This window comes from Coregonus clupeaformis, chromosome 1 (genome assembly GCF_020615455.1).
Source record: "Coregonus clupeaformis isolate EN_2021a chromosome 1, ASM2061545v1, whole genome shotgun sequence".
NCBI classification, from domain to species: Eukaryota; Metazoa; Chordata; class Actinopteri; order Salmoniformes; family Salmonidae; genus Coregonus; species Coregonus clupeaformis.
Genome location: NC_059192.1, coordinates 88744005 through 88758250, shown reverse-complemented (window position 1 = coordinate 88758250; position 14246 = coordinate 88744005). Strand labels below are relative to the sequence as shown.

The 14246-nt window shown below is 45.7% G+C and overlaps 1 protein-coding gene across 1 annotated transcript in view; it reads left to right on the top strand.

Annotated features, from left to right (window-relative positions):
* jmjd1cb (jumonji domain containing 1Cb) overlaps positions 1–14246 on the top strand; it is a gene marked incomplete at its 3' end in the record, with an annotated part of 147138 nt that overhangs the window by 125532 nt on the left and 7360 nt on the right. The window contains 2 exon segments of the mRNA XM_045221610.1: positions 25–147; positions 14083–14222. Of these exon segments, the coding sequence (XP_045077545.1) occupies positions 25–147; positions 14083–14222 (263 nt within the window).

Sequence of the window (14246 nt, the reverse complement as noted above, 5' to 3'; positions counted from 1 at the left end):
AAGCTTCCTTCTCTTACCCTGTAGGAGTGGCAGCGTCTCAGGAGCAGGACTTTGGGACAGCTAACCTCCACATGGAGGTGTCCGACATCGTCTCTGTCCTGGTGTACGTAGGAGTGGCCAAGGGGAACGGAGTCCTGTCCAAGACGGGTAAGAAGCTGATAACCAACCCTAAACCTTGGGTTGTGCTCTATATAGTCAATAGGGTGCCATTTGGGAAGCAAGCTGGTAGAGGGTCAACAGCAGCAGCCATGTTCAGAACTAGGTCAGTCTCCATTTTTTTGGGAGGGAACAGAACCCACGGGTCAGATATGTTCTCACTCTCCTCTCGCTCACTCTCTCTGTCCCTCTCTCGGTCTCTCACTCTATCGGTCTCTCTCTCTCTCTCTCTCTCTCTCTCTCTCTCTCTCTCTCTCTCTGTCTCTCTCTCGTCTCTCTCTCTCTCTCTGCTCTCTCTCTCTGTCTCTCTCTCTTTCTCGGTCTCTCTCTCTCTCTCGGTCTCTCTCTCGGTCTCTCTCTCTCTCTCTCTCTCTCGGTCTCTCTCTCTCTCTCTCGGTCTCTCTCTCTCTGTCTCTCTCTCTCTCTCTCGGTCTCTCTCTCTCGGTCTCTCTCTCTCTCGGTCTCTCTCTCTCTCGGTCTCTCTCTCTCTCTCTCGGTCTCTCTCTCTCTCTCTCTCGGTCTCTCTCTCTCGGTCTCTCTCTCTCTCTCGGTCTCTCTCTCTCTCGGTCTCTCTCTCTCTCGGTCTCTCTCTCTCTCTCGGTCTCTCTCTCTCGCAGGAACTAACTGTTGTTGAGAGCAGACTCAACCTAGAGACAGAGATACTTAGAAATACCTAATCCCCTACATAGTCCTCTACTTTTGACCAGACATCTTTTGGCCCTATAAAGGGAATGACCTGCCGTCGGGTAAACAGTTGTGGAGCAGAGGACTAAAGTCCTGTTACACTCTGAAGTTGTGGAGCAGAGGACTAAAGTCCTGTTACACTCTGAAGTTGTGGAGCAGAGGACTAAAGTCATGTTACACTCTGAAGTTGTGGAGCAGAGGACTAAAGTCCTGTTACACTCTGAAGTTGTGGAGCAGGAATACTACGCCCTCTGGTGTTGCTTGACAAAGAGAGAGAGAGAGAAAGATTTCCCCCATAAGACAAGATGATTAGTAGCCTGAAAGAAGAGAGGTCTCAGGTCCTCTTCTCCCTCAGTGAGGCGGTCCTGTACCTGGGACTGGGTGGTGCTTGGTGGGTCTGTCTCTCTGGCCCAGCCCTGTCCTGTACCTGGGACTGGGTGGTGCTTGGTGGGTCTGTCTCTCTGGCCCAGCCCTGTCCTGTACCTGGGACTGGGTGGTGCTTGGTGGGTCTGTCTCTCTGGCCCAGCCCTGTCCTGTACCTGGGACTGGGTGGTGCTTGGTGGGTCTGTCTCTCTGGCCCAGCCCTGTCCTGTACCTGGGACTGGGTGGTGCTTGGTGGGTCTGTCTCTCTGGCCCAGCCCTGTCCTGTACCTGGGACTGGGTGGTGCTTGGTGGGTCTGTCTCTCTGGCCCAGCCCTGTCCTGTACCTGGGACTGGGTGGTGCTTGGTGGGTCTGTCTCTCTGGCCCAGCCCTGTCCTGTACCTGGGACTGGGTGGTGCTTGGTGGGTCTGTCTCTCTGGCCCAGCCCTGTCCTGTACCTGGGACTGGGTGGTGCTTGGTGGGTCTGTCTCTCTGGCCCAGCCCTGTCCTGTACCCGGGACTGGGTGGTGCTTGGTGGGTCTGTCTCTCTGGCCCAGCCCTGTCCTGTACCTGGGACTGGGTGGTGCTTGGTGGGTCTGTCTCTCTGGCCCAGCCCTGCCCTGTACCTGGGACTGGGTGGTGTTTGGTGGGTCTGTCTCTCTGGCCCAGCCCTGTCCTTTACCTGGGACTGGGTGGTGCTTGGTGGGTCTGTCTCTCTGGCCCAGCCCTGTCCTGTACCTGGGACTGGGTGGTGTTTGGTGGGTCTGTCTCTCTGGCCCAGCCCTGTCCTGTACCTGGGACTGGGTGGTGCTTGGTGGGTCTGTCTCTCTGGCCCAGCCCTGTCCTGTACCTGGGACTGGGTGGTGCTTGGTGGGTCTGTCTCTCTGGCCCAGCCCTGCCCTGTACCTGGGACTGGGTGGTGCTTGGTGGGTCTGTCTCTCTGGCCCAGCCCTGTCCTTTACCTGGGACTGGGTGGTGCTTGGTGGGTCTGTCTCTCTGGCCCAGCCCTGTCCTGTACCTGGGACTGGGTGGTGCTTGGTGGGTCTGTCTCTCTGGCCCAGCCCTGTCCTGTACCTGGGACTGGGTGGTGCTTGGTGGGTCTGTCTCTCTGGCCCTGTCCTGTACCTGGGACTGGGTGGTGCTTGGTGGGTCTGTCTCTCTGGCCCAGCCCTGTCCTGTACCTGGGACTGGGTGGTGTTTGGTGGGTCTGTCTCTCTGGCCCAGCCCTGTCCTGTACCTGGGACTGGGTGGTGCTTGGTGGGTCTGTCTCTCTGGCCCAGCCCTGTCCTTTACCTGGGACTGGGTGGTGCTTGGTGGGTCTGTCTCTCTGGCCCAGCCCTGTCCTGTACCTGGGACTGGGTGGTGCTTGGTGGGTCTGTCTCTCTGGCCCAGCCCTGTCCTGGGTGTCAGAGGAAACTGTTTGTGGTGCTACTCTGCTCAGTATCTCTCTCCTCATCACTATTAATTAGACAGACATCTACTCTGCTCTCTCTCTCTCCTCATCACTATTAATTAGACAGACATCTACTCTGCTCTCTCTCTCTCCTCATCACTATTAATTAGACAGACATCTACTCTGCTCTCAGCCTCTCTCTCCTCATCACTATTAATTAGACAGACATCTACTCTGCTCTCAGCCTCTCTCTCCTCATCACTATTAATTAGACAGACATCTACTCTGCTCTCCTCTCTCTCCTCATCACTATTAATTAGACAGACATCTACTCTGCTCTCAGCCTCTCTCTCCTCATCACTATTAATTAGACAGACATCTACTCTGCTCTCAGCCTCTCTCTCCTCATCACTATTAATTAGACAGGCATCTACTCTGCTCTCAGCCTCTCTCTCCTCATCACTATTAATTAGACAGACATCTACTCTGCTCTCTCTCTCTCCTCATCACTATTAATTAGACAGACATCTACTCTGCTCTCAGCCTCTCTCTCCTCATCACTATTAATTAGACAGACATCTACTCTGCTCTCAGCCTCTCTCTCCTCATCACTATTAATTAGACAGACATCTACTCTGCTCTCAGCCTCTCTCTCCTCATCATTATTAATTAGACAGACATCTACTCTGCTCTCAGCCTCTCTCTCCTCATCACTATTAATTAGACAGACATCTACTCTGCTCTCTCTCTCTCCTCATCACTATTAATTAGACAGACATCTACTCTGCTCTCTCTCTCTCCTCATCACTATTAATTAGACAGACATCTACTCTGCTCTCAGCCTCTCTCTCCTCATCACTATTAATTAGACAGACATCTACTCTGCTCTCTCTCTCTCCTCATCACTATTAATTAGACAGACATCTACTCTGCTCTCAGCCTCGCTCTCCTCATCACTATTAATTAGACAGACATCTACTCTGCTCTCAGCCTCTCTCTCCTCATCACTATTAATTAGACAGACATCTACTCTGCTCGGTCGCTCTCTCCTCATCACTATTAATTAGACAGACATCTACTCTGCTCTCAGCCTCTCTCCTCATCACTATTAATTAGACAGACATCTACTCTGCTCTCTCTCTCCTCATCATTATTAATTAGACAGACATCTACTCTGCTCTCAGCCTCTCTATCCTCATCACTATTAATTAGACAGACATCTACTCTGCTCTCAGCCTCTCTCTCCTCATCACTATTAATTAGACAGACATCTACTCTGCTCGGTCGCTCTCTCCTCATCACTATTAATTAGACAGACACTCCTGAGTGGCGCAGTGGTCTAAGGCACTGCATCGTAGTGGTAACTGTGCCACTAGAGATCCTGGTTCGAATCCAGGCTCTGTCGCAGCCGGCCGCGACCGGGAGACTCATGGGCGGCGCACAATTGGCCCAGCGTCGTCCAGGGTAGGGGAGGGAATGGCCGGCAGTGATGTAGCGCAGTTGTTAGAGCATGGCGTTTGCAACGCCAGGGTTGTGGGTTCGATTCCCACGGGGGGCCAGTATAAAAAAAATATGTATTCACTAACTGTACGTCGCTCTGGATAAGAGCGTCTGCTAAATGACTAAAATGTAAAATGTAAATGTAATGTTGGGCAGCCCAGCCACAGAAGTGACTCTTCTTATCAACTTTATGCAATAACTTGTTATGTGTTGTCTTAGGAATTCAGCGTTCTCTGTGTTGGTCTCTCCAACCCCCATTGTCTCATCTCTGATAATCAGAGGTTACATCATGTAGGTCTGATATTTGATTGGAAGTTAATTTTACAGTAATACTATTGGTCAACAGCTCAGGTTTTGAATCCAAACATCTCAGATGCTTAATAAAGGGCCTTCATTGTTCTATCTCTTCTGTGTTCCTGATCTGCTGTGTTGCGATATTCTTTCTTTCAGGCTATGATTTCTCTCTCTCTGACCATGCTTAGAATAATGCCTTGTAGTGTTTTATGCCTTATATGTGAATCCATTCGTTTTACAAGGTCATTAAATCCACTTGTATTTAGAATCCATTCTCAGATATTTCTTGATAGCCTGTTACTGTAACTCAACCATAGTCTCTTGCATATTACTAATCATCTTTATGGAGTCAGATTAACAGTTGAATAGGCTGAGTGCCTAGTCTTATTATGAGTCACATGAGAGGTATTTATAGTATCATACATGATAAATATTACTGTCCACTACAGACACCCACCCTCTCTCTCTCTCTCTCTCTCTCTCTCTCTCTCTCTCTCTCTCTCTCTCTCTCTCTCTCTCTCTCTCTCTCTCTCTCTCTGTCTCTCTCTCTCTCTCTCTCTCTGTCTCTCTCTCTCTCTCTCTGTCTCTCTCTCTCTCTCTCTCTCTCTCTCTCTCTCTCTCTCTCTCTCTCTGTCTCTGTCTCTGTCTCTCTCTCTCTCTCTCTCTCTGTCTCTCTCACTTCACTATTAATTAGACAGACAGACAGTGCCGTCGGAAAGTATTCAAATCCCTTGACTTTTTCCACATTTTGTTACATTACAGCCTTATTCTAAAATTGATTTTTTTAAAAATCCCCTCATCAATCTACACACAAGCGACCCAGGGTACCAAGCTCCCCATCAGAGTCTGGAGTTAGGTCACCTGCAGTCAAAAAAAGCTGATATGGAGGATGTAGTTCAGGGAGAAGTGGAGGAAAGGCCCCCTAATGAGCCATCCAGACTGATCATTGATGAATGATTGAAATAATCTATATTTGTGTAGCCTATATTATCTGGTTCAGAGGACATTCTGTGTATGTGAGCATGTCCTCTGTCACTAGCATGGCTTTTCAAGAGAATGAGCAATCTGCAGATAATCTCATTTTATACAAACTCTTGACACATGTCCCAAACTAAACCCGCCTTCGAGACAGAAACTCAGTTCCCTTAACCCAACTATTAGAAAATATTGTGCCATGAAACTTTTTCAAACCGTTAATCAGGCTAAAATGCTCTGTGACACTAGTTCCAAGCCTAGAGGAATATTAGGAGGTAATCTGAATATCCGTAGCATTATTTCTAAGAGTGAACAGGTAGAACATTTATTGAATGACTCTAATTTTGATTTCTTTTAGGTTTCTCTGAGACATGGCTGAAGAAATCTTCTATTTCTGCCTTTTAATGTCCCTGGATATTCCATATTCAGGAGGGACAGGGGAGAGGGCAGAGGGGGAGAATTGCTTATGTACATGAAAGATAACATTAAATGCAATCGTATCATATGGAAACATGCCAATGACCTTGAATGACTGGGGCTGAATGTCTTCCTCTCCCCTCATATGTCTCTCACTATTATTGGATTATATCGACCACCAACATCTGATATCTCGTTTTATCACCATCCAAATGACATGCTTAAAGAATGTGATCATAAGAAGGAGATCATCTTCATGGGCGATTTCAATATAAACAAAACTTGAAGGAAAAAACTCAGATCACAGACCAATTTAACCTGACTCAACTAATACAAGGACCAACCAGAGTAACACAGACATCCCAGACTCAAATTGATCTGGAGTTCACTAACAGACCTGATCGAATAACTAAGTCCATTAACTTACTAACTGGCATATCTGACCACAATGTTACATTGGTGGTTAGAAAGCTCACTAAAAAGAGATTTAAGAACCATATTAATGTGCAACAGTACGATAAAAAAATACTTAAAAGTGAACAGAGTAACTACGATGCAGCTATAAGTCAAATTGACTGGTCTGATCTGTTAAGCAATGAAGATCCAGAGTCTGGATACAGAACGTTTCTGTCAGCTATTGACAAAGTGTATACCACTTTTACCAGGAAATGTCAACGTAAGCCAAGACGAAAAACCTCTCTACCATGGCTCAACGAGGACCTCTGGAGACAGATGGGAGAACTGGATCTTTCCTTGAAAAAAGCTCTGAAGTCTGGTCAGAATAATGACAGACTTATATTTACATCACTGAGAAATAAGGTGGTAAGAAAAAAAAATAGTTATTCCTCCGTGATCAATGAAGCAAAAGGAAATGGGAAAGTGATTTGGGAAACTCTCAACAAACTAACAGGGAGAGGAGCTGAAAAGTCAACAAAAAAAACATCCTGAATTAAAGGTTAATGGAATTCTAATTGAAGACTCCAATTTCATATCCACCACCTTTAACAATTTTTTTGTTGACTCTGTCAGGGAACTGGATCAAAGATGTTCAACCAAGACCACAGTTCTCACGCCCATGGATAATAATAAACTAATATTTAGAATTCCTGAAATCTCAGCGTCAGCAGCGGACAGGATATACTTCTTCAGGAGCTCTAGAACATAAGATGGGTTTGGTCTAGACACTGTATTCCTGAAGAGACAAAAAATATTCTCTGATTGCCTCTGATTGTACGTCAAGTCAATCTGTCCATCAAATATCGGATTTTCCCCAACGCTTGGAAGTCTGCTGCAGTGATACCTGTTTTAAAATCTGGTGACCCAACACTGGTGGAAAATTACCGACCTATAAGCATTCTTCCAGTCTTATCAAAAGTAGCTGAAAGATGGTGGCTGATCATCTGACTGATCACCTCAATCAGGGCAACTCCATACATCAAATGCAATTTGGATTCAGAACTACCCATTCTACTGAAACACCCAATTGCTATTTTCTGGAGTGCATTAAATCTAAACTGGATATAGGTGGTAACGTCAGTGCAGTCTTTTTAGATCTTAAAAAGGCCTTTGATACTGTGAATCATGAGGTCCTCCTATCCAAACTATCCTCCCTTAATGTGTCCACTGAAGCCATTAGTTGGATGTATTCCTATCTGACAAACAGAAGTCGAAGGGTTCGTCTGGGGGACACTCAGTCGGACTCTCTTTACTTTAACATTGGGGTCCCACAAGGGTCAATATTCGGCCCCCTTCTGTTTACCATCTATATAGAGTTGAAGTCGGAAGTTTACATACACCTTAGCCAAATACGTTTAAACTCAGTTTTTCACAATTCCTGACATTTAATCCTAGGAAAGATTCCATGTTTTAGGTCAGTTAGGATCACCACCTTATTTTAAGAATGTGAAATATCAGAATAATAGTAGAGAGAATTATTTATTTCAGCTTTTATTTCTTTCATCACATTCCCAGTGGGTCAGAAGTTTACATACACTCAATTAGTATTTGGTAGCATTGCCTTTCAATTGTTTAACTTGGGTCAAACGTTTCGGGTAGCCTTCCACAAGCTTCCCACAATAAGTTGGGTGAATTTTGGCCCATTCCTCCTGACAGAGCTGGTGTAACTGAGTCAGGTTTGTAGGCCTCCTTGCTTGCACACACTTTTTCAGTTCTGCCCACAGATTGTCTATAGGATTGAGGTCAGGGCTTTGTGATGGCGACTCCAATACCTTGACTTTGTTGTCCTTAAGCCATTTTGCCACAACTTTGGAAGTATGCTTGGGGTCATTGTCCATTTGGAAGACCCATTTGCGACCAAGCTTTAACTTCCTGACTGATGTCTTCAGATGTTGCTTCAATATATCCACATAATTTTCCTTCCTCATGATGCCATCTATTTTGTGAAGTGCACCAGTTCCTCCTGCAGCAAAGCACCCCCACAGCATGATGCTGCCACCCCCGTGCTTCACGGTTGGGATGGTGTTCTTCGGCTTGCAAGCGTTCCCCTTTTTCCTCCAAACATAACGATGGTCATTATGGCCAAACAGTTCTATTTTTGTTTCATCAGACCAGAGGACATTTCTCCAAAAAGTACGATCTTTGTCCCCATGTGCAGTTGCAAACCATAGTCTGGCTTTTTTATGGCTGTTTAGGAGCAGTGGCTTCTTCCTTGCTGAGCGGCCTTTCAGGTAATGTCGATATAGGACTAGTTTTACTGTGGATATAGATACTTTTGTACCTGTTTCCTCCAGCATCTTCACAAGGTCCTTTGCTGTTGTTCTGGGATTGATTTGCACTTTTCTCACCAAAGTACGTTCCTCTCTAGGAGACAGAACGCATCTCCTTCCTGAGCGGTATGACGGCTGCGTGGTCCCATGGTGTTTATACTTGCGTACTATTGTTTGTACAGATGAACGTGGTACCTTCAGGCATTTGGAAATTGCTCCCAAGGATGATCCAGACTTGTGGAGGTCTACAATTTCTTTTCTGAGGTCTTGGCTGATTTCTTTTCATTTTCCCATGATGTCAAGCAAAGGCACTGAGTTTGAAGGTAGGCCTTGAAGTACATCCACAGGTACACCTCCAATTGACTCAAATGATGTCAATTAGCCTATCAGAAGCTTCTAAAGCCATGACGTAATTTTCTGGAATTTTCCAAGCTGTTTAAAGGCACAGTCAACTTAGTGTATGTAAACTTCTGACCCACTGGAATTGTGATACAGTGAATTATAAGTGAAATAATCTGTCTGTAAACAATTGTTGGAAAAATGACTTGTCATGCACAAAGTAGATGTCCTAACCGACTTGCCAAAACTATAGTTTGTTAACAAGAAATGTGTGAAGTGGTTGAAAATCGAGTTTTAATGACTCCAACCTAAGTGTATGTAAACTTGTAAATGATCTCCCACTTGCCCACAAGTTAACATGCAGATGTATGCAGACGATACAGTCCTGTATGTACACTCAAAAAATACCAAGTTAACTGAAGCGATGGTTCCCGTTTCTAAACTGATTATTGATTTAAATATCGACAAGACTGTATGTACTTCTCTAAAGAAAATCCATTGATTCCAACGAGCTGTTCTTGGTAATGGGGAGAATCTGGAAGTTGTGTCTAACTGCAGAGCTGTTCTTGGTAATGGGGAGAATCTGGAAGTTGTGTCTAACTGCAGAGCTGTTCTTGGTAATGGGGAGAATCTGGAAGTTGTGTCTAACTGCAGAGCTGTTCTTGGTAATGGGGAGAATCTGGAAGTTGTGTCTAACTGCAGGTATCTCTGCGTCATTTTGGACTCCCAACTTCAAATGTAAGAAATGTGAAGAAAGTGGTGAACGCGGTCAGGTTAGGATTATCTAACTTTAGGTTTATAAGACCTGACCTTCCTCTGGAGGCTGCCAAACTATATATGCATGCTGTGATCTTCTCCCTTCTGAGATATTGCCTCACATGCTGGTCTCAAGAAGGAGCTACTATTCTGAAACCAATTGAATCACTCTACAAACACACACTTAAGATTTCTGATAACAAACCAAACAGTTACCACCATTGTCACATCATTCCCAAACATAATGTATCCAGCCTGGATAGCTTTAAGCAGTATGTAGATGCAAGCCTTGTCTTTAAGGTCCTGCATGGTCTTGCCCCTCCACCCTTATGTCAGCATATTATGCTCAAGGAAAGCCCCTGCAGGATAACAAGGACAGTAACTAGCGGGGATTGCGCTGTCGCTTTTCGACACAGCAAATTCGGTCAATCGGCCTTCTCTGTTAGAGCTTCAATACACTGGAATGTAATGCCCATGGACTTGAAAAGCTGCACTGAATATTGTACTTTTAAATTTACATTGAAAACATGGCTAAAATCTATCCAAACCTGTGCACATGAGTTATCTGTGGTTCCTCATATGTAAGATGACAGTGTTTTTATTACGAATAAGTAGTATTTTGTTTTAGTGTGTATTTGTGTTGTGGCTGTGTAATTGCCCTGACCTGGCCTGGGACTACGGGTGTTTTAGTTTTAGTGTGTGTTTGTGTTGTGGCTGTGTAATTGCCCTGACCTGGCCTGGGACTACGGGTGTTTTGTTTTTAGTGTGTATTTGTGTTGTGGCTGTGTAATTGCCCTGACCTGGCCTGGGACTACGGGTGTTTTGTTTTAGTGTGTGTTTGTGTTGTGGCTGTGTAATTGCCCTGACCTGGCCTGGGACTACGGGTGTTTTGTTTTAGTGTGTGTTTGTGTTGTGGCTGTGTAATTGCCCTGACCTGGCCTGGGACTACGGGTGTTTTGTTTTAGTGTGTGTTTGTGTTGTGGCTGTGTAATTGCCCTGACCTGGCCTGGGACTACGGGTGTTTTGTTTTAGTGTGTATTTGTGTTGTGGCTGTGTAATTGCCCTGACCTGGCCTGGGACTACGGGTGTAAATTAGCTTTTGGCTAACCCCGGCACATTTACATGGATGTTGCATTATTGTAATATTGATGTTGATTAATGTCCCCTATAAATAAATAAATAAATAAATAAATAAATAAATAAATAAATGACGAAACAAAAACAGGTTTTTATAAAAAAAATCTAAAGATGAAATATTACATTTACATAAGTATTCAGACCCTTTACTCAGTACTTTGTTGAAGCACCTTTGGCAGCGATTACGGCCTTGAGTCTTCTTGGGTATGATGCTACAAGCTTGGCACACCTGTATTTGGGGAGTTTCTCCCATTCTTCTCTGCAGATCCTCTCAATAATAATAATAATATGCCATTTAGCAGACGCTTTTATCCAAAGCAACTTACAGTCATGCGTGCATACATTTTTTTGTGTATGGGTGGTCCCGGGGATCGAACCCACTACCTTGGCGTTACAAGCGCCGTGCTCTACCAGCTGAGCTACAGAGGACCAAGCTCTGTCAGGTTGGATGGGGAGCGTTGCTGCACAGCTATTTTCAGGTCTCTCCAGAGTTGTTAGATCGGGTTCAAGTCCGGGCTCTGGCTGGGCCACTCAAGGACATTCAGAGACTTGTCCCGAAGCCACTCCTGCGTTGTCTTGGCTGTGTGCTTATGGTTGTTGTCCTGTTGGAAGGTGAACCTTCACCCCAGTCTGAGGTCCTGAGGACTCTGGAGCAGGCCAAAGAGTTAAATCTTGGGTTCATCAGACCAGATAATCTTGTTTCTCATGGTCTGAGAGTCTTTAGGTGCCTTTTGGCAAACTCCAAACGGGCTGTCATGTGCCTTTTACTGAGGAGTGGCTTCCGTCTGGCTACTCTACCATAAAGGCCTGATTGGTGGAGTGCTGCAGAGATGGTTGTCCTTCTGGAAGGTTCTCCCATCTCCACAGAGGAACTCTAGAGCTCTGTCAGAGTGACCATCGGGTTCTTGGTCACCTCCCTGACCAAGGCCCTTCTCCCTCGATTGCTCAGTTTGGCCGGGCGGCCAGCTCTAGGAAGAGTCTTGGTGGTCCCAAACTTCTTCCATTTAAGAATGATGGAGGCCACTGTGTTATTGGGGACCTTCAATGCTGCAGAAATTTTTTAGTACCCTTCCCCAGATCTGTGCCTCGACACAATCCTGTCTCGGAGCTCTACGGACAATTCCTTCGACCTCATGGCTTGGTTTTTGCTCTAACATGCACTGTCAACTGTGGGACCTTATATAGACAGGTGTGTGCCTTTCCAAATCATGTCCAATCAATTGAATTTACCCCAGGTGGACTCCAATCAAGTTGTAGAAACATCTCAAGGATGATCAATGGAAACAGGATGCACCTGAGCTCAATTTCGAGTCTCATAGCAAAGGGTCTGAATACTTAAGTAAATAATGTATTTCTGTTTTGTTTTCTTATGAATTTGCAAAACTTTATAAAAACCAGTTTTTGCTTTGTCATTATGGGGTATTGTGTGTTGATTGATGAGGGGGGAAAAACAATTTAATGCATTTTTCAATAAGGCTGTAACGTAACAAAATGTGGAAAAAGTCAAGGGGTCTGAATACTTTCCGAAGGCACTCTGCTCAGTCTCTCTCTCTCTCTCTCCTCATCACTATTAATCAGACAGACATCTGCTCAGTCTCTCTCTCTCTCTCTCTCTCCTCATCACTATTCATTTTTACATGTCGCTCTTTAAAGGGATGTTGACGCTAGTGTCAGGGAGAGCCGCTTCGCTTTGTTGTCAATATACAGCTGACTCTGGGATATCTGTGTGGTGTGTGTGTTGACTCTGGGATATCTGTGTGGTGTGTGTGTTGACTCTGGGATATCTGTGTGGTGTGTGTGTTGACTGGGATATCTGTGTGGTGTGTGTGTGACTCTGGGATATCTGTGTGGTGTGTGTGTTGACTCTGGGATATCTGTGTGGTGTGTGTGTTGACTCTGGGATATCTGTGTGGTGTGTGTGACTCTGGGATATCTGTGTGGTGTGTGTGTTGACTCTGGGATATCTGTGGTGTGTGTGACTCTGGGATATCTGTGTGGTGTGTGTGTGTTGACTCTGGGATATCTGTGTGGTGTGTGTGACTCTGGGATATCTGTGTGGTGTGTGTGTTGACTCTGGGATATCTGTGTGGTGTGTGTGTTGACTCTGGGATATCTGTGTGGTGTGTGTGTGTTGACTCTGGGATATCTGTGGTGTGTGTGTGACTCTGGGATATCTGTGTGGTGTGTGTGTGTTGACTCTGGGATATCTGTGTGGTGTGTGTGACTCTGGGATATCTGTGTGGTGTGTGTGTTGACTCTGGGATATCTGTGTGGTGTGTGTGTTGACTCTGGGATATCTGTGTGGTGTGTGTGTGACTCTGGGATATCTGTGTGGTGTGTGTGTGTTGACTCTGGGATATCTGTGTGGTGTGTGTGACTCTGGGATATCTGTGTGGTGTGTGTGTTGACTCTGGGATATCTGTGTGGTGTGTGTGTGTTGACTCTGGGATATCTGTGTGGTGTGTGTTGTGTTGACTCTGGGATATCTGTGTGGTGTGTGTGTTGACTCTGGGATATCTGTGTGGTGTGTGTGTGACTCTGGGATATCTGTGTGGTGTGTGTGTGTTGACTCTGGGATATCTGTGTGGTGTGTGTGTTGACTCTGGGATATCTGTGTGGTGTGTGTGTGTTGACTCTGGGATATCTGTGTGGTGTGTGTGACTCTGGGATATCTGTGTGGTGTGTGTGTTGACTCTGGGATATCTGTGTGGTGTGTGTGTGTTGACTCTGGGATATCTGTGTGGTGTGTGTTGACTCTGGGATATCTGTGGTGTGTGTGTGTTGACTCTGGGATATCTGTGTGGTGTGTGTGACTCTGGGATATCTGTGTGGTGTGTGTGTTGACTCTGGGATATCTGTGTGGTGTGTGTGTTGACTCTGGGATATCTGTGTGGTGTGTGTGTGTTGACTCTGGGATATCTGTGTGGTGTGTGTTGACTCTGGGATATCTGTGGTGTGTGTGTGACTCTGGGATATCTGTGTGGTGTGTGTGTGTTGACTCTGGGATATCTGTGTGGTGTGTGTGACTCTGGGATATCTGTGTGGTGTGTGTGTTGACTCTGGGATATCTGTGTGGTGTGTGTGTTGACTCTGGGATATCTGTGTGGTGTGTGTGTTGACTCTGGGATATCTGTGGTGTGTGTGTGACTCTGGGATATCTGTGTGGTGTGTGTGTTGACTCTGGGATATCTGTGTGGTGTGTGTGACTCTGTGATATCTGTGTGGTGTGTGTTGACTCTGGGATATCTGTGTGGTGTGTGTTGACTCTGGGATATCTGTGTGGTGTGTGTGTGACTCTGGGATATCTGTGTGGTGTGTGTATTTGAACTCTGTTTGTGTTGCAGGAGTGCTGAAGAGACTTGAGGAGGAAGACTTGGACGACAGCGTGAAGAAAAGACTAAAGGATTCCAGCGAGACGCCTGGAGCCTTGTGGCACATCTACATTAGCAAAGATGTGGAGAAAATTAAAGAGTTTCTGCACAAGGTTATTTTCAGTTTGATATTTTCT